We start from the raw sequence: 20809 nt of genomic DNA, 5'->3' as shown, positions 1-20809 counted from the left end.
AGTATAAGGGAGATGTGCAGACCTGCAGTAACTACAGGGGAATAAAGTTGATCAGTCACACCATGAAGTTATGGGAAAGAGTAGTGGAAGCCAGGCTGAGAGAAGAGGTGACCATCTGTGAGCAGCAGTATGGTTTCATGCCGAGGAAGAGCACCACAGATGCATTATTTGCTTTGAGAATGTTGATCGAGAAGTATAGAGAAGGACAGAACGAGTTGCATTGTGTATTTGTGGATTTAGAGAAGGCTCTGAGAAGGTATTGTATGAGGAAGTCTGGTGTGTCAGAGAAGTATGTGAGGGTGGTGCAGGACATGTATGACGACAGTGTGACAGCAGTGAAGTGTGCAGTAGGACTACAGACTGGTTTAAGGTGGAGGTTGGACTGCATCAAGGATCGGCTCTGAGCCCTTTCCTGTTTGCAGTGGTGATGACAGGTTGAAGGACGAGGTCAGACAGGAGTCTCCGTGGACTATAATGTTTGTGGATGATATTGTGATTTGTGGTGAGAGTAGGGAGCAGGTTGAGAAGAGCCTGAAGAGGTGGAGATACACGCTGGAGAGAAGGGGAATAAAAGTCAGTAGGAGTAAGACAAAGTACATGTGTGTGAATGAGAGCGAGGGCAGTGGAGGGGTGCGGTTCCAGGGAGAAGAGGTGGAGAAGGTTGAGGAGTTCAGGTACCTGGGGTCAACAGTGTAAAGTAATGGAGAGTGTGTTAGAGAAGTGAAGAAAAGAGTGCAGGCAGGGTGGAGTGGGTGGAGAAGAGTGATAGCAGGAGTGATTTTTGATAGAAGAGTATCTGTGAGCGTGAAAGGAAAAGTTTATAGGACTGTGGTGAGACCTGAGATGTTGTATAGTTTAGAGACAGTGGCATTGAGTAAAAGACAGGAAGTGGAGCTGGAGGTAGCAGAGCTGAAGATGTTGAGGTTTTCGTTGGGAGTGACGACGATGGACAGGATTAGAAACGAGTTTATTAGAGGGACAGCGCATGTAGGACGTTTTGGAGACAAGGTGAGGGAGGTAAGATTGAGATGGTTTGGACATGTGCAGAGGAGGGACATGATATATATTTTTAGAAGAATGCTGAGAATGGAGACACCAGGAAGGAGGAAAAGAGGAAGATCAAGGAGGAGGTTTATGGATGTGGTGAGGGAAGACATGCAGGTAGTTGGTGTGAAAGAGACAGATGTAGAGGACAGGGGGGTATGGAGACGGATGATCTGCTGTGGAGACCCCTAATGGGAGAAGGCCTAAAGAAGAAGAAGATGTACAACAGGTATCGCATTAATGCATCCATTTGATCCTGCGATTACAATAAATAATTAGTAATTAATAATAAAAATATAAACAATAAAAACAACAAAAATGACAGCAACAATAAAAATTAATAAATTATATATTTATAATATTATATATAATAATAGTCAATAAAATAAATAAATGATTTAAATGCATGTTTACTTATTTATTAAAATTTAATTACTTTTATATTTTTTAAGGTTTCAAATTTTGGACTAAACAGATTTATTTTTCAATATTTTATTGTAGATAATATAAAAAAGAATAATATTATTGTCTTATAAATAATTTCAACCGAATGCTTTAAAGAGTTTAAAGTTGCCAAATTGTGAGAAAATATGATTTTAATATATATATTTTTATTAAAATTCAGCAGTTCACTGGGACAAAATGATTTGACGAAACTAAGATCACGTGATTACGCCTCCGCCTCTGCGGCTTGACCAATCATCATCAGGCGTTCGGTACCCGGACACTGTGATTGGTTGGTTGCTGAATTTACACACGTCCGTGTTAAAGGGGTAACCGGCACATAGGGTTTCATCAGCAGCGGATCTCAGGAACCCTCAGGAACCCGTACATCTCCGACTCGGACTGAGCTACACGTTTATCTCCACATGGCTTCACAGAGCAGTGAGATGTCTGGATTCTGCCCTGAGTTCCGGTCTTTCGCCACGGACGCGATTCACGCCGGCCAGGAACCCGAGCAGTGGAGCTCCATGGCGGTGGTGCCTCCGATTTCACTGTCCACCACCTTCAAACAGTTCGGTCCTGGAAAACACGCGGTGAGCCCCCAACCCCGCCGTCTCACTCATTCACTCACTCACACACACACACACACACACACACACACACACACACACACACGTCTTGTGTTAATAACGTGTCCACAATGACGTGCTGACGTGTTACAAAAGGTGTTAAATAATGTTTAATAGCCACTTCAAAGTAATGAGCGTAACTCATAATGATTAATAGATAGATAGATAGATAGATAGATAGATAGATAGATAGTTCGGTGGATAATGAACACTTTAAATATTAAGTTGAATTTAGAATAAAATAGGTTGTCTAAAATCAGTCTATAAATTCAACGATGTGTACTATATGGTAAAAATGTTTATTTTCGGAGATTCATTATCGTTTTAATACGTACAGCATACATCTGAGCATTTGTATCGCACACAGGTCCAGCAATGATCGCTTAGTAATGCTGGGATTTAAACTAACAACCTTCCAATCCAAAGTCCAACATCTCAACCACTCTACCAATCCCGAGGCCTTAAACAAACCTGAACGTGTAAAGGAAGGAACGATATTCAAAGACCCCAGTTCTAGGTACCAACAAAGAGCCTGCACCATTTGAACAATGTAGGCAAAGTGGTGGATCACAATGTCACATGATTCAATTCAGTTCTTCATATATCAGAAGTAGTATTTTATGAATGAACTAGTTTTTTTGCATCATTTATTAACATTATATTTCCTACGTAGCAATAATTCCAAGATAAAAGAAAGCAAGCCGAGTAAAATTATCTACGTGAGCTTTTAATGATTGATGGGATTCAATAGTCACACCAAGGTCTTTCACTGCTGCACATGATGAGACAGAAATGTCATTCAGGGAAACATACAACTGCAATGATTACTTCAATTAAACTCAGGGTTACAGCAGGTGAACTTCAAAACCGGATCTAACTGGAAAGTTTGTCTGTGCCAAGAAATCAGTCACCAATGATATGCGGATGCGAATAAGGAAACGTTGCATAACACATCAAAATATAACAGAGACTAAAGCACATTAAAGTAAATGCCAGTTACAAAACATAAAGTCACAGATCTGAAATAAGTCATAGTTATGAGATGTAAAGTCACAGATGTGAAATTACGTTGCAAGTGACAGTTGTGAAATATAGTCATAGTTACATGATGTAAAGTCACAATTGTGAAATGAAGTCGTAGTTTGAAATGTTAAGTAACAGATTTTAAATGTTTAGTCCAAGTTCGAGATGTAAAATCACATTTGTGATATTTAAAGTTATAACTACAAGATCACAGGTGTTATATTAAGTGATAGTTACGAGATGTAAAGTCACAGTTGTAACGTCACAGTTGTAGCTACGAGATGTAAAGTCACAGTTGTAGCTACGAGATGTAAAGTCACAGTTGTAGCTACGAGATGTAATGTCACAGTTGTAGCTACGAGATGTAACGTCACAGTTGTAGCTACGAGATGTAACGTCACAGTTGTAGCTACGAGATGTAAAGTCACAGTTGTAGCTACGAGATGTAACGTCACAGTTGTAGCTACGAGATGTAACGTCACAGTTGTAGCTACGAGATGTAAAGTCACAGTTGTAGCTGCGAGATGTAAAGTCACAGTTGTAAAGTCACAGTTGTAGCTAGATGTAAAGTCACAGTTGTAAAGTCACAGTTGTAGCTACGAGATGTAAAGTCACAGTTGTAGCTACGAGATGTAAAGTCACAGTTGTAGCTACGAGATGTAAAGTCACAGTTGTAAAGTCACAGTTGTAGCTACGAGATGTAAGTCACAGTTGTAGCTACGAGATGTAAAGTCACAGTTGTAGCTACGAGATGTAAAGTCACAGTTGTAAAGTCACAGTTGTAGCTACGAGATGTAAAGTCACAGTTGTAGCTACGAGATGTAAAGTCACAGTTGTAAAGTCACAGTTGTAGCTACGAGATGTAAAGTCACAGTTGTAAAGTCACAGTTGTAGCTACGAGATGTAAAGTCACAGTTGTAAAGTCACAGTTGTAGCTACGAGATGTAAAGTCACAGTTGTAGCTACGAGATGTAAAGTCACAGTTGTAGCTATGAGATGTAAAGTCACAGTTGTAGCTACAAGATGTAACGTCACAGTTATAGCTACGAGATGTAAAGTCACAGTTGTAGCTACGAGATGTAAAGTCACAGTTGTAAAGTCACAGTTGTAGCTACGAGATGTAAAGTCACAGTTGTAGCTACGAGATGTAACGTCACAGTTGTAGCTACGAGATGTAAAGTCACAGTTGTAGCTACGATGTAAAGTCACAGTTGTAAAGTCACAGTTGTAGCTACGAGATGTAAAGTCACAGTTGTAAAGTCACAGTTGTAGCTACGAGATGTAAAGTCACAGTTGTAGCTACGAGATGTAAAGTCACAGTTGTAAAGTCACAGTTGTAGCTACGAGATGTAAAGTCACAGTTGTAGCTACGAGATGTAAAGTCACAGTTGTAAAGTCACAGTTGTAGCTACGAGATGTAAAGTCACAGTTGTAGCTACGAGATGTAAAGTCACAGTTGTAGCTACGAGATGTAAAGTCACAGTTGTAAAGTCACAGTTGTAGCTACGAGATGTAAAGTCACAGTTGTAAAGTCACAGTTGCAGCTACGAGATGTAACGTCACAGCTACGAGATGTAACGTCACAGTTGTAGCTACGAGATGTAAAGTCACAGTTGTAGCTACGAGATGTAAAGTCACAGTTGTAAAGTCACAGTTGTAGCTACGAGATGTAAAGTCACAGTTGTAGCTACGAGATGTAAAGTCACAGTTGTAGCTACGAGATGTAAAGTCACAGTTGTAAAGTCACAGTTGTAGCTACGATGTAAAGTCACAGTTGTAAAGTCACAGTTGCAGCTACGAGATGTAACGTCACAGCTACGAGATGTAACGTCACAGTTGTAGCTACGAGATGTAAAGTCACAGTTGTAGCTCCAAGATGTAAAGTCACAGTTGTAAAGTCACAGTTGTAGCTACGAGATGTAAAGTCACAGTTGTAGCTACGAGATGTAAAGTCACAGTTGTAGCTACGAGATGTAACGTCACAGTTGTAAAGTCACAGTTGTAGCTACGAGATGTAAAGTCACAGTTGTAAAGTCACAGTTGCAGCTACGAGATGTAACGTCACAGCTACGAGATGTAAAGTCACAGTTGTAAAGTCACAGTTGTAGCTACGAGATGTAAAGTCACAGTTGTAAAGTCACAGTTGTAGCTACAAGATGTAAAGTCACAGTTGTAAAGTCACAGTTGTAGCTACGAGATGTAAAGTCACAGTTGTAGCTACGAGATGTAAAGTCACAGTTGTAAAGTCACAGTTGTAGCTACAAGATGTAAAGTCACAGTTGTAAAGTCACAGTTGTAGCTACGAGATGTAAAGTCACAGTTGTAGCTACAAGATGTAACGTCACAGTTGTAGCTACGAGATGTTAAGTCACAGTTGTAACTACAGATGTAAAGTCACAGTTGTAGCTCCAAGATGTAAAGTCACAGTTGTAAAGTCACAGTTGTAGCTACGAGATGTAAAGTCACAGTTGTAGCTACGATGTAAAGTCACAGTTGTAGCTACGAGATGTAAAGTCACAGTTGTAAAGTCACAGTTGTAGCTACGAGATGTAAAGTCACAGTTGTAGCTACGAGATGTAAAGTCACAGTTTTAGCTACGAGATGTAACGTCACAGTTGTAGCTACGAGATGTAACGTCACAGTTGTAGCTACGAGATGTAACGTCACAGTTGTAGCTACGAGATGTAACGTCACAGTTGTAGCTACGAGATGTAAAGTCACAGTTGTAGCTACGAGATGTAACGTCACAGTTGTAGCTACGAGATGTAAAGTCACAGTTGTAGCTACGAGATGTAAAGTCACAGTTGTAGCTACGAGATGTAACGTCACAGTTGTAGCTACGAGATGTAAAGTCACAGTTGTAGCTACGAGATGTAAAGTCACAGTTTTAGCTACGAGATGTAACGTCACAGTTGTAGCTACGAGATGTAACGTCACAGTTGTAGCTACGAGATGTAACGTCACAGTTGTAGCTACGAGATGTAACGTCACAGTTGTAGCTAGATGTAAAGTCACAGTTGTAGCTACGAGATGTAAAGTCACAGTTGTAGCTACGAGATGTAAAGTCACAGTTGTAGCTACGAGATGTAAAGTCACAGTTGTAGCTACGAGATGTAAAGTCACAGTTGTAAAGTCACAGTTGTAGCTACAAGATGTAAAGTCACAGTTGTAAAGTCACAGTTGTAGCTACGAGATGTAAAGTCACAGTTGTAGCTACGAGATGTAAAGTCACAGTTGTAGCTACGAGATGTAAAGTCACAGTTGTAAAGTCACAGTTGTAGCTACGAGATGTAAAGTCACAGTTGTAAAGTCACAGTTGTAGCTACGAGATGTAAAGTCACAGTTGTAGCTACGAGATGTAAAGTCACAGTTGTAAAGTCACAGTTGTAGGTACGAGATGTAAAGTCACAGTTGTAGCTACGAGATGTAAAGTCACAGTTGTAGGTACGAGATGTAAAGTCACAGTTGTAGCTACGAGATGTAAAGTCACAGTTGTAGCTACGAGATGTAACGTCACAGTTGTAAAGTCACAGTTGTAAAGTCACAGTTGTAGCTATGAGATGTAAAGTCACAGTTGTAGCTACAAGATGTAACGTCACAGTTGTAGCTACGAGATGTTAAGTCACAGTTGTAACTACAGATGTAAAGTCACAGTTGTAGCTCCAAGATGTAAAGTCACAGTTGTAAAGTCACAGTTGTAGCTACGAGATGTAAAGTCACAGTTATAGCTACGAGATGTAAAGTCACAGTTGTAGCTACGAGATGTAAAGTCACAGTTGTAAAGTCACAGTTGTAGCTACGAGATGTAAAGTCACAGTTATAGCTACGAGATGTAAAGTTACAGTTGTAGCTACGAGATGTAAAGTCACAGTTGTAAAGTCACAGTTGTAGCTACGAGATGTAAAGTCACAGTTGTAAAGTCACAGTTGTAGCTACGAGATGTAAAGTCACGGTTGTGAAATGAAGTCGTAGTTTGTAAAGTAACAGATTTGAAATGCTTAGTCCAAGTTCGAGATGTAAAATCACATTTTTGATATCTAAAGTTATAACTACAAGATATAAAGTCACAGTTGTGAAATAAATCACACTCATGAGATGTAATGTCACGAAGGTAAATATATTAATACATAGTTGAGATATAAAGTCACAATTGTGAAATAAGTAATAATTATGAAATGTAAAGTAATAGCTATGCAATTTTTAGTCAAAGTTATGAGATGTAATGTCACAGTTGTAGCTACGAGATGTAAAGTCACAGTTGTAAAAACAGTAGGTTCCAGACACGAGATGCAAAGTCCCAGATGTTATATTAAGTGATAGTTACAAGATGTAAAGTCACAGTTGTTGCTATGAGATGTAAAGTTGCAATTGTGAAATAACTCGCAATTACGAGATGTAATGTCACAAATGTGACGAGATGTAAAGTAACAGATGTGAAATAAGTTGTAGTTACAAGATCTAAAGTCACAATTGTGAAATAAGTCTTTGACCTGTTGTTGTAAAATATTAACAAAACCTTTTTCATACTTTAACCCACTATATTTCCCCCGAACCTTCACCTTAATAACTTTATTACTTTATAAAATATAGATTTTTGGTACAGACGTGCGCACACACACACACACACACACACACACACACACACACACACACACACACACACACACACACACACACACACACACAGTGTAAGCCAGTATGCCAGTGTAGAAATCCAACTGTCTTTAAAGTTGTTTTTGAGTGAAACGTAATCACATGGAAAAGAGGAAACTTCTAAAAATATAAAAACAAACTGAATTAAACAAATGTAAATTAAATTAAATTAAAATTGTAAATGTAAAAATGTAAATTAAATTAAACAAAATAAAAATGTAAAAATAAATAAATAAATAAATAAAAATCACTTAAAAAATAAACAAAATGAATTTATCAGAAATATTAAAAGCAATATTAAAATAAATTAAAATTAAAATATAAAATAATTAAAAATAATAGTATAATGTCTAATAAATTCAAAAAATATTTCCTGTATTTTACTCAAAATTGTGTGTGTGTGTGTGTGTGTGTGTGTGTGTGTGTGTGTGTGTGTGTGTAATTGCAGGGTTTTGAGTACAGTCGCAGTGGGAATCCCACACGGAACTGTCTGGAAAAAGCCGTGGCCGCACTGGATGGAGCTCGACACTGTAATGTACTTTTATTTTCCAGAATGTTCCCCAGGGTTTTAGGGTCAGGAGAGGAATAACGTTAAATTCTCCAAATTGTTATTTATGAATATATATTGTTTAAAAATGTTTTTATTTTGTTTAGCAGCACTGTCTTAAAATCTACACTGTGTGCCAAAAGTATTGGGACGCCCGACTTTTCCAGCCGTATGTGGTTCTTCCCAAAACTGTTGCCACAGAGTTGAAGGCAGACTATTTTTGTAGCATGAAATTTACCTTTCGCTTGAACTACGAGACCCAGACCTGCTCCAGCATGACACTGCCCCTGTGCTACATGAAGATCTGCTTTCCATGCAGTCAGCATTCTTGTTCATCCCAAAGGTGTTCAATATGGTTGGAGTTCTATAGCAGGAGATCTTCCACTCTACTACTGAGTGCACAAAGCTCAAGCCCAGCTCTATAAAGATCTGCTTTCCATGGGTTGGAGTGGAAGATCTCCTGCTGTCTCTAACCCTGTTGAACACCTTGCCCATACATCCGTTACATCCCTAATATCTCTTATGCTGAAAGCTTTTTCCTGATTGGTCATCAGCCATCTTAGGGTGACTTTTAAAGGTCAAGAAATTCGATGAGTTATCACATAATCACATTTTAATAATAAATCTATTAAACAAACCGCTTTATTCCGGACCAGGTGTTGCTCTGGCGTCTGGATTAGCCGCTACGACGACCATCGTGCACATGCTGAAGACCGGCGATGGGATCGTGTGCATGAACGACGTCTACGGAGGTAAATCTGTGCACTGCTTCACACAGTCGAACACTGCAGGTCCAGGAGGAGGACGTGACTGAAAATGAGATCTCATATCTTTCAGGAACCAATCGGTATTTTAAAAGGATCGCTGCGGAGATCGGCTATGACGTCTCCTTCGCTGACTGCACCAAGCTGGAGGTGTTAAAAGCAGCCCTCAAACCCAACACGAAGGTTTGCTGAGTTTTATCTTCTTTTTTTATTTTTGCAATTAAAAATCCCAGTGAAGAAAATAAACCTGTCGCTTTTCTGGTCCATGTAGCTGTTGTGGATTGAAACTCCAACCAATCCGATGATGAAGGTTGTGGACATTAAAGCCTGCTCAGAAATCGCACATGCGCACAACAAGGACATTATTGTGGTCGTGGACAACACCTTCATGTCCGCGTACTTCCAGGTATGGGTAATGACCAGGTATTAACACTAGGGGGTAGTGTTTAGTCTTTCACAAATGTTTTGTTCATTTTGAACAAGTCTTTAATGTGCGTCTCAAAGAGTCGTTCGTTTTCTACTGGACGCACACGAGCAGAGCATTGCCCAGAGTCTAAGGAACATTTTGAACAAATTTGTGTTCTACCAACACTTTAGCGCCACCGTTGGTTGACATTTGTATTTATAATCTAAATATATATGAGTACATTATAAAACTGTTCTTTTTTGTTTTTTGTCTTTTCTTGCAAAGTTAAAAACAAATCTGGTACAAATTGTCTTCAGACCAACTTGGACCAAAGCTATCAAAAGAATTTAGATTACTATAAAATGTTTGCCTGTACACAACCAAGAAACTAAACACAGCTGCCAAACAGGACATGAGGTTGTATCTCGGCAACAATTTTGCACACTGACACAAAATTTGGTAGACATCTTCAAATCCAGGATCAGGGAGAGACCCGGGATCGGGGAGGGACCCAGGGTCGGGGAGAGATCCAGGGTCAGGGAGAGATCGAGAGATCCAGGGTCAGGGAGAAATTGAGAGATCCAGGGTCAGGGAGAGATTGAGAGATCCAGGGTCAGGGAGAGATCCAGGGTCAGGGAGAGATTGAGAGATCCAGGGTCAGGGAGAGATCCAGGGTCAGGGAGAGATTGAGAGATCCAGGGTCAGGGAGAGATCCAGGGTCAGGGAGAGATTGAGAGATCCAGGGTCAGGGAGAGATCCAGGGTCAGGGAGAGATTGAGAGATCCAGGGTCAGGGAGAGATCCAGGGTCAGGGAGAGATCCAGGGTCAGGGAGAGATTGAGAGATCCAGGGTCAGGGAGAGATCCAGGGTCAGGGAGAGATTGAGAGATCCAGGGTCAGGGAGAGATCCAGGGTCAGGGAGAGATTGAGAGATCCAGGGTCAGGGAGAGATCCAGGGTTGGGGAGAGATTGAGAGATCCAGGGTCAGGGAGAGATCCAGGGTCAGGGAGAGATTGAGAGATCCAGGGTCAGGGAGAGATCCAGGGTCAGGGAGAGATTGAGAGATCCAGGGTCAGGGAGAGATCCAGGGTTGGGGAGAGATCGAGAGATCCAGGGTTGGGGAGAGATCGAGGGTCGGGGAGAGATCCAGGGTCGGGGAGAGATCCAGGGTCAGAGAGAGATCAAGAAATCCAGGGTCAGAGAGAGATCCAGGTTCAGGGAGAGCTTAAGAGATTCAGGGTCAGGGAGAGAAAAAAAACACATTCAAGTATGAAGTTCTTAAATATTCCTATTTGGTTACTGCAGTATTACGTCTCATCATTTTGATAAATCTTCTCAAGGTTTTTTTAGAATTCTTCTTCTATCTGATGAAATGAGCCTCTTATCTCATATGCCTTCCTTCATTTCACTTTTATTATTAATCCCATCACTTTATTTTAACTCTAAAAAATAAAACGTCTCATTCTTTGCCCTGAACTATTTTGGTGATCTTTGCTGTGCCTACAGCGCCCCCTGGCCCTGGGAGCAGACTTGTGCATGTACTCGGCCACAAAGTACATGAACGGTGAGTATCTTCTCAAAAATCATCTTAAAGCTACCAGTGAAACAGTTTTGGAGGATTATTTTAGCTCAGGATATTAATGATCTAACCCGTGTTGTGTTTTATTTTAGGGCACAGTGACGTCGTCATGGGGCTGATTTCTGTGAACAGTGAAACCCTGTATGAAAAACTGAAATATTTGCAGAATGGTGAGGATTAATGAGATCCTGCTTCATCCAGTTGAGCTGTAAACATATACATTATATGGCCAAAAGTATTGGGACACCCGCCCTTTCCAGACGTATCTGTTTTTTTTTTTTTCCTGAACACAATTGTATTGGATGCATGAAGTTTTATCTTTACTTGAACTAGGAGACCCCAAACCTGCTCCAGCACCACACCAAGTGCACAAATCTGCTAGAGCTGCTATAGAGCTCCAACCCTGTTAAACTGAATAAATGTGAACACTGACTCTGTGGTTCAGGTTCTGAGTTACTGATTGGAAGTTTGGGGGTTCAAGCCTCGGAATTGTCAAGCTGGCATTCCTAGGGCCCCTGAGCAAGGCCCTTAACCCTCTGTGCTCCAAGGGTGCTGTATTATGTGTTCTTTCTTTCTTTCTTTCTTTCTTTCTTTCTTTCTTTCTTTCTTTCTTTCTTTCTTTCTCTTTTTTTTGTCTGTCTCTTTCTTTCTTTCTTTCTTTCTTTCTTTCTTTCTGTCTTTCTTTCTGTCTTTTGTCTTTCTTTCTTTCACTTTTTGTCTTTCTTTCTTTCTTTCTTTCTTTCTTTCTTTCTTTCTTTCTTTCTTTCTTTCTTTCTTTCTTTCTTTCTTTCTTTCTTTCTTTCTTTCTTTTTTTGTCTTTCTTTCTTTCTTTCTTTCTTTCTTTCTTTCTTTCTTTCTTTCTTGTCTTTCTTTCTTTTTTTGTCTTTCTTTCTTTCTTTCTTTCTTTCTTTCTTTCTTTCTTTCTTTCTTTCTTTCTTTCTTTCTTTCTTTCTCTCTCTTTTGTCTTTCTTTCTTTCTATTTTTGTCTTTCTTTCTTTCTCTTTCTTTCTTTCTTTTGTTTCTTTTTCTTTCTATCTGTCTGTCTGTTTGTCTGTCTGGTTTTTTTCCCCCCTTTCCATCCTTCCATCCTCCCCCCATTTCCCTCCCAGAAAATTGGAGCGTATGATAACAGCAAATGGGGACTAAAGATGGAATGGGATGCAGATCTTATGGTCAGATGTCCACAAACACGTTCCGATACCATATGAGTCTTCAGTGTCAGGAGTCTCCAGTGTGTCTTTAGGACAGAAGCACTTACATACACTCTCATCACAGCTCTAGGTGCCGTCCCGTCCCCGTTCGACTGCTACTTGTGTAATCGTGGACTGAAGACGTTGTCCCTGAGAATGAAGCAGCACTTCAGGAACGCGCTGGCTGTGGCGAAGTTTCTCGAGGCTGATTGCAGGGTGGAGAAAGTGCTTTTCCCAGGTATCTAAAACTGTTGTTGTTTAAAATACAAAAAAAAAACAAGGAAAAATCAATGCAGGGCCTTTTAGGACTTAAACCTGGCCTGAAGACTCCTAGTCATGGTGTGTTATAGGTTTATACCCACTAGGGGGCACTAATGTATCCAAGAACACAGTCCTGTACAAAAAAAATATTATAATGAAGAATGACTAATTATAGTACATTTTAAATGAATATTGGATTCTCTTATTTTCTTTTTCTGACAGGTCTACCGTCTCACCCCCAGTACGAGCTGACGAAGAAGCAGTGCACAGGATGTCCTGGGATGATCACCTTCTACATTAAAGGCAAACTGGAACACGCCACTACGTTCCTCAACAACCTCAAGGTAATTAGAGACAAGGCAGTTTGAGAATGTACCATCGCTGAGGGGGAGGGGGGGGGGATTATTTTCGGCAGCTCTCAGGATCTCATTCCTGAGTGTGTAGCATTGTTTTAAGTAGGAATTTCCCATAAAGGTCTCTTTATACAGGTTGTAAATAAACCTCCTACATAATTGCCATTCTTCTGTCTTTGAACCATCTCTGTATATTCTCTTATTTCTCCAGTTGTTTGCTCTCGCTGAAAGTCTCGGAGGCTATGAGAGTCTGGCTGAGCACCCGTAAGTACCTTCAAGCTCTTCCTGCAAGAACAATTCAAACTTTTTCTTCTAGTATCTTTTAATCTCAAGTTTCCGTAACAGTAGCAAGAACCAAGATTGATCTCGATTTTACTCAACACCGAATGATTGGTCCTTGTATGAAGCCTCACCCCTTTCCTTTTCCGTCTCCTTCTCCTTGTCTTCTCCTTGTCTTCTCCTTCTTTTCTCCTTGTCTTCTTCTTGTCTTCTTCTTCTCCTTGTCTCACATCCCGTGGTTGTTGTGTCTCTGCACTCGTCTCCCTGCAGCAGTGAGCAGTAATGAAGTAAATCTTATGCTTTACTGTTCTGAAGCTTTTTTACTGCGTATCTGTAATTTACTCGTCTTTTACTTCAACTTCATTTCAAAGTAATATATCTCACTTTTATCTCCAAATCAGTCAAGATTCTTCTTTCCTTCCTTCTGGTCTTCCTTCCTTCCATCCTTCTTTCGCACTTTCCTTCCTGCTTTCTTTCTTTCTTTCTTTCTTTCTTTCTTTCTTTCTTTCTTTCTTTCTTTCTTTCTTTCTTTCTTTCTTTCTTTCTTTCTTTCTTTTTCTTTCATCCCCTCTGTCTTTTCTTTTTTAATATACTTTCTTTCTCTCTCTTCCTTCCCTGCTTTCTGCTTCCACTGTTCTTCGTGACTTCTTTAACTACATGTTTGTATATTGTGAGCAGTACTGAGAAGAGAGGAGAGAAGAGAGATGAGATGAGAGATGAGAAGAGAGATGAGAGATGAGAAGAGAGATGAGAGATGAGAAGAGAGATGAGAGATGAGAAGAGAAGAGAGAGATGAGAAGGGGGTGAGAGATGAGAAGAGAGGTGAGAGATGAGAGAAGGGAGATGAGATGAGAAGAGGCATGAGAAGAGGCATGAGAAGAGGGATGAGAAGAGAGATGAGAAGAGAGATGAGAAGAGAGATGAGAAGAGAGATGAGAGTGAAGTGACTGAGTGTATCTTTAATACTAAAGCAGTATAAAGCTTAAGGTGTCACAAGGGGGCACTAACTATTGCACAATCCATCATTGTAAGCATCATAAATCATCAAAGCAAAGCAGCAGTCATTATGTGTTTAGTGTGTTGGATATTGTACTCAGGGGACGAAAGTCTTAAAATATTAAACATTAACACTGATTTCTGAGTGCTTACGGTCAGTAGTGTGTGTGTGTGTGTGTGTGTGTGTGTGTGTGTGTGTGTGTTTGAACTGTGTGTCGTATATTTAATTTTGGTTGCTGCTTATCACATGCGCCTGCTCGCCTTATCAAGAGCTCTAATAACGAAACGACTTTGCTCGTCCAATCAAATTCATCCGAGCCCGGAGGCTCTGGTTAACGGGTTTATCCGGAGATAAATAATCTCACGTGGGCAGTATGTCACGTTAATCACGTGATTTTGTTCTCAGGGCGATCATGACCCACGCCTCGGTGTCAGAAGAGCAGAGGATGGAGCTGGGAATCACAGACACACTGATCCGTCTCTCTGTGGGACTGGAGGACGAGGAGGACATTATCGCAGACCTGGATCAAGCTCTTGGTGCAGCTGTAGCGCGCACACACACACACACACACACACACACACACACACACACACACACACATATCGAAGCCTGCTCTCGAGGTAATGATTAAACACGGGCCGTAATCTGTGTCTGGCCCCAACGTTACCGGAGGTCATGTGACTTTCTCAGGCCTGTGCTCATATTCATGCCACTTCTTTGAGGGATCTAATTGCAGGAACCTTCACATCAACACGTGGACATCAACCACAGTTTTACCTTCACGCACTTGTCCTAAAAACTATGGTTTCTATGGTAACGGACCGTTCACCTTTTCTTCCTGTCCACTTACATTTACAGCATTCGGGAGATTCGCTCTTCCCGTTCCACATGTAGTGACCATTTAATAACCACTCTTCTGAGAAAAAGAGTGAGGAAGAGAGAAAAGAAGAAAGAATGAATGAAAAGAATAGAAAGTGAGAAAGAAAGAAAGAATGAAGAAGGAATACAAGAAGGAAGAGATACAAGAAAGAAAGAATGAAAAAAAGAGAGAAATAAAAAAAAATTAATAAAATAAAGAAGGAAGACAAGAAAGAAAGAAAGAAACAAAGAAAGAAAGGAACAAAGAACACAAGAAAAGAAAAGTAAGAAAGAAAAGCGAAAAAAGAAAGAAAGAAAGGAAAATCAAGGAGAGAAAGAAAGAAATGCATGAAAGAAAGAAAATAAGGAACAAGATAAATAAATAAATAATAAAATAAAGAAGGAAGACAAGAAAGACAGAAAGGAAAGAATGAAAAGAAATGAAGTAAGGAAAGAAAAACAAAAGAAAATAGGTAGATAGAAAGAAAGCAAGAAAGATAGAAAGAAAAGGCAGCAAGGCAAGAAAGAATGAAAAGAAAGAAAGGGATGAAGTAAGGAAATAAAGAAAGAACAAAAGAATGTAGGTAGAAAGGAAGTAAAAAAAGAGGGAAGGAAGGATTACAAGAAAGAAAGAAAGAAAGAATGAAAAGAAGAGAGAAATAAAAAAATAAATAAATAAATAAAGAAGGAAGACAAGAAAGAAAGAAAGAATGAAAAGAAGAGAGAAAGAAAAGTAAGAAAAGAAAGAAAGAAAGAATGAACGAAGGAATACAAGAAGGAAGGGATACAAGAAAGAAAGAATGAAAAGAAGAGAGAAATAAAAAAAAATAAATAAAGAAGGAAGACAAGAAAGAAAGAAAGAATGAAAGGAAGGAAAGCGAGTATTAGGTGCTTTAGATGATCTCCATGGACAGTCCGGTGCTTGTTCTTCTGAAATCAGCAGTTCAGAACGCTGACTCATCAGATACGTCATTGGTGAACATGATGATGTGATAGTCGTGAGTCAGCAGTGTGAACAGCAGTGGAATGTACACACAGGAATGATGTTAAATGCTGAGTCGACAAACAGCACTTAAATCTGTCACTCCATCATAAAGAGAAGCTCAGCTGCAGCACCGAACCTTCTGACAGAATTCATCAATGATCATGGATTTAATCCATCTATGAGGAGACAGTGGGGGTCAGTGGTGGACCTGGAACAGTAGGTCCAGTAGTCTGATTGGTGGAGGTGTGTTTCATGAGCGATTATAGTTCCTACAAGCACATTGTGATGTTTCACTGTGGGTATCACTCTGCTCATCTGAGTTCATCACGTACATTTAAACCCTGAAGTCAAACAGTCAAAACTACAGTGTAGTGATGGGACGAGTTACAGATTCGCATCAGTGCATCGACATGAAGTTACTGTGAAGCATCGATTTAACAAAGTGTTCATCAGATACAAGTGTTCCACGTATTTTCTTCTGTGAAAAAAGTTTTTATTTATATTAAATTATTAGTAGATACTTTTATCATTTGGAAAGTAATTTGTGAGCGATATTTTACACGTAGGTGGATTTCTCCTCGTGTCTCGAGCGCGTTCTCTCAGCACCGCTGACGGAGACGTGTCCTGAGAGTCTGGAAAGAAAAGAATGTAGGAAAGAATACAGAAAAGAAAAAAAAGGTGGAAGGCAAGAAATTTAAGAAAGAAAAAGGGAAAAGAAAAAAAGGCAGGAAGGAAAGAAAGAAATGAAAAGAAGGCAGAAAAGAAAGAGCGATTGAAAGGGAAAGAACACAAGAAAGACAGAAAAGAAAAAGAAAAGAAGGCAGGAAGGCAAACAAGAACGCAAGAAAGAAAGACAAAAAAGGAAAAGGCAAGAAATCAAGAACGAAAGAAGGAACGAAGGAAAAGAAAAGAAGGCAGTAAGGCAAACAAGAAAGAAAGAAAAAGACTGAAAGGAAAAGAAGACATGAAAGAAAGACAGAAAAGAAAAAAGAAAAAAAAAAAGCAGAAGAATGAATGAAAAGAAAGAGAAGGGAGGATTAGGTGCATGTACAAGTCATTGTGCGCTCGTTAGTCACGTGTTCAGGATCTTGTTCACGTATTAGTGAATCCTCCGTCCTGTCTGTCAGCTACAGCATCATGAACACACTGTAGTCTGTGGAACGCTTATTTAAGTGCGAGTGTTAGTTTGAAAAAGAAAACATCTTGGAAGACGTCCCGTGTCTTTGAGGACCTTCATGCTTCATGAGCTGCTGATTTGGGACTCAAATGTGGAGAAGACAATGTGCAGAACAAACGGGTCTACTTTTTTAAAATCAGGTGATTCGCATAACATTTGAACCCTGGAGGCAACGTAGGGTGTTAAAAAGGGAGTTAAATTCGAATATTACAAATAGTGTGTATGAAACACAGCCATAGTGTGTTGCTGAGGAACCGTCGCTTCTGCCAGCGCAAAATAACACACAATCTCCCCTCGCCTCGCCTCGTCTCGTCTCGCCTCAGGCTGCCTATTATCCGAGAGGCGCTTTTGTGTGAAATAAGGCAGAAGGATGTAGCAAGTAAGCAGAGCTCTGTGTGTGTGTGTGTGTGTGTGTGTGTGTGTGTGTGTGTGTGTGTGTGAGAGACCACGTCCACCTCATGTTCTGTTGCTCATTAGAGATCACAAACACTGCTCTGTGCTCTGCCATCTCGCTTCACCTCGTTTTCCAGGCGTCTCAGGTCTGAGTCTGCGCTCTAAGTCAATAATTCGAAGCAGAACCCGATAACTCGATCACGCTGTCCACATGCACCGTCCGCAAGATCCTCAGCGACCCGATCGATGGTCCGATCCATCACGTTATCCTGCGCCTGGAAGTCGTAATTTTCCGAATTTGATGAACGAGATTAAAGCAATTGTGTGATCGAGTAAACACATTTCAGGAGTAAAGATAAACTATATGGACAAAGGTTTGTGGAGACCTGAACATATGCAGCGTTTTTTTTTTTTTTACATCCAGAAGATCTCGTAGTCTTCCGGCGATGTTCTTTCGCTCCTGAAGCCACTCAAAACACCCCGAACGCCTCTTTGCGTTGTCGTCGTGAACTTGCCGAATCGTGTCGAAGGTCTCTGTGGAAGATTTGCCCAGCTCAATTAGCTCCCGATGTCTTTTGGCACACTGATTTATGAAGGTGCTCCCTGTGACTGTGGGTGCAGCCTTGTGCTGCCATCTGTTACAAAACTACCCTTGTAATTTTTGATATTACCTTGTATAATAGACGTTGATATCCGTTTGGGAAGATTTAATGCAACGATTAGCGATCACGCCAAAGGTCAAGGAGTGTCCCAGGAGGGTTCTCAGGAACTAACCCTGTCCTGATAATTACGTTATGGGACATGACCGTGCCACGCCTACCCATGAACCCCAACTCTGACCATCCATCACAGGTTTACAGTCTGGGGATTGTTTCTCCTCAGTGCTCCTTAAAGTATCGACTCCTCTTAGGAGATTAGATTCTCCTGCTTTCTGTCTGATTGTTCTTTTAGAAAACAAAAACCAGGTCAGAAGTTAATGTTTCTGACGTTTATAATGCCTTATAATGCCTCACGCTCGTTTGTCGGCGCTTCTGAAGGCTTTAGCATGCATCTCCTTATAGAGGAACATCGATCCCATTTCGTTTCCATCATCCAGATTACACGAGGTTAATCCTTCTCCGGAGGTTAAGTGCTGTCAGGGGTTTTTCTTTATTACGGCTTAAAATGCTAATGTTTAACGGCTGCGAGTGGCAGATTGCGTTCTCTCTGGAGGGAAGCCATTAGTGAGGCAAGAGGAAATAAAAGAGGCTGAATTGCAAACTCGTCATCAGGGCAATGGATTGAACAGAGAAACATTGTGCCGATGACACCTGCTGACAGCCGTGTGTTAGCGGCCGTGTGTTAGCAGCCGTGTGTTAGCGGCCATGTGTTAGCAGAGTATATAGTATATATGTGTGTATATTTGCATATTAAAAAGTCAAATCAAGTCAAATGAAATGCTGCAGAAGGACCTTAAGAGAGCTCTGCATAAACAAATTGCCTGCAGACCCCAATGAACTGCAGCAGTGCTGTAAAGAAGAGCGAGAAATTTCCTCCACAATGATGTGAGAGACTGAGAGTCATCCAGGACACGTCTGTCTCAATAAAGAAACGATGGTGTATTGAGTTATATGGTGTTTTTTTTAACTTGTGTTTAAGGACCAACTATTAAGGAGAGTGTCTGTCTGTCTGTTGGTCTGTCTTTATGTCTAGACAGGATCGATCTATCTATATGTCTGTCTGTCTGTCTGTCTAGACAGGATTGATCTATCTATATGTCTGTCTGTCTGCCTGCCTGTCTGTCTAGACAGGATCGATTGATCTGTCTGTCTGTCTGTCTGTCTAGACAGGATCGATCTGTCTATATGTCTGTTTGTCTGTCTGTCTGTCTAGACAGGATCGATCTATCTATATGTCTGTCTGTCTGTCTAGACAGGATCGATCTATCTATCTATATGTCTGTCTGTCTGTCTAGACAGGATTGTTCTATCTATATGTCTGTCTGTCTGTCTGTCTGTCTAGACAGGATCGATCTATCTATATGTGTCTGTCAGTCTGTCTATCCAATCATTGCACATGATCATAATACATCTAAATAAACTGTGATGTATCTGTACATTATATCTTTAAGTAAACATTAATAGTAATAATTGTAATAAATCCCAGTTTTGAACATGCTCTTGATTTTCTTTTCTTTTCTTTTTTCACTTCACAGCATGCAAAGAATTGAACTCTTCAGCACGGGCTGGGAGATGTGACGCTTTTCTTCAGCACATTTCTCCTCTTCTTTATTAAGCACAGTGTGTAAATCAAACATGCTTGAAATGAATTTTTATGTCAGGGAACAAACAGTAACCGAAAAAAAAAAAATCAGTGCTTCCGTAAATCAGAGTTTATTATTTTGGCTGTATTTGGGTTTGAACGCCATGGAGTTCTGATACTGTTTGTGTTTTTTATTACTGGGGTGTGGATAGACTCGATATGACTCGCTTTAGAGGGAGGTGAACGCGGTGAGGATTAGAGAGGGAACAAACGCTACTGCGGTATTTCTATGGGATGAAGTGTGTTTGTGTGTGTGTGTGTGTGTGTGTGTGTGTGTGTGTTTGTGTTTGTGAGAGAGTAAAATGATTTCAGCTCCATTCACCCCCATTAGCCTGTGTGTAAACCAGCATGGACACACACAAACACACACACACACACACACACACACACACACACACACACACACACACACACACAGACTTTTCTCTACTGTGTGAATCTTCTGTATCTCAGTTTACATGAACATCAGGGCCAAGCCATATGTCTTTATTTTTATTTTTTAAAGAAAAGTTTGCTTTGATTTGTCATCTGTGCTGCTCGAGCCATTAAAAGCCACGTGTGACTGATGACTCGTCTCGTTTCTAATTGCTGAACTTGTTTTTAATGTTGCTACGCTGAAAGCTATTAATTTTAAAGGAGGTCTGAAAATGTACAAACCTTACTATGTCTGGTGTCTACGTGTATCTGAGTGGGCGTGGCCTAAACCAAACAGACATGCAGCCATCATATATAATTAATTTAATTAAACTCGGTAGCATCAACGTCACAGCTGAAGGCAAACCCGATGTTCTCAAGCTTCCAACAAGCAAACGATTTTGATCTTTCAGGTCTTTTTGATGATTTCCCAACATTTACAATTTAATGAACACGTATAGTATTTTGGTGGACTTTTCCACCCACATGTGCTTCTTCCTCAAATCGTTACCA

General features: G+C 40.3%; 1 protein-coding gene across 1 annotated transcript; it reads left to right on the top strand.

The window, feature by feature from the left end:
* The first annotated feature begins 1790 nt into the window (after nt 1–1790).
* On the top strand, nt 1791–20448 carry cth (cystathionase (cystathionine gamma-lyase)). Its single transcript, XM_046858016.1, has 12 exons — nt 1791–2081; nt 8242–8323; nt 8997–9092; nt 9178–9287; nt 9376–9510; nt 11016–11073; nt 11181–11258; nt 12364–12516; nt 12762–12883; nt 13104–13156; nt 14574–14712; nt 19776–20448. The coding sequence occupies exons 1-12, from the start codon at nt 1914–1916 to the stop codon at nt 19788–19790; spliced, it is 1209 nt and encodes a 402-aa protein (XP_046713972.1). The 5' UTR covers nt 1791–1913; the 3' UTR covers nt 19791–20448.
* The last annotated feature ends 361 nt before the right edge of the window (nt 20449–20809 follow it).

Source organism: Silurus meridionalis, chromosome 1 (assembly GCF_014805685.1).
Source record: "Silurus meridionalis isolate SWU-2019-XX chromosome 1, ASM1480568v1, whole genome shotgun sequence".
Taxonomy (NCBI): Eukaryota; Metazoa; Chordata; class Actinopteri; order Siluriformes; family Siluridae; genus Silurus; species Silurus meridionalis.
This window is presented reverse-complemented; position numbering and strand designations above follow the sequence as displayed.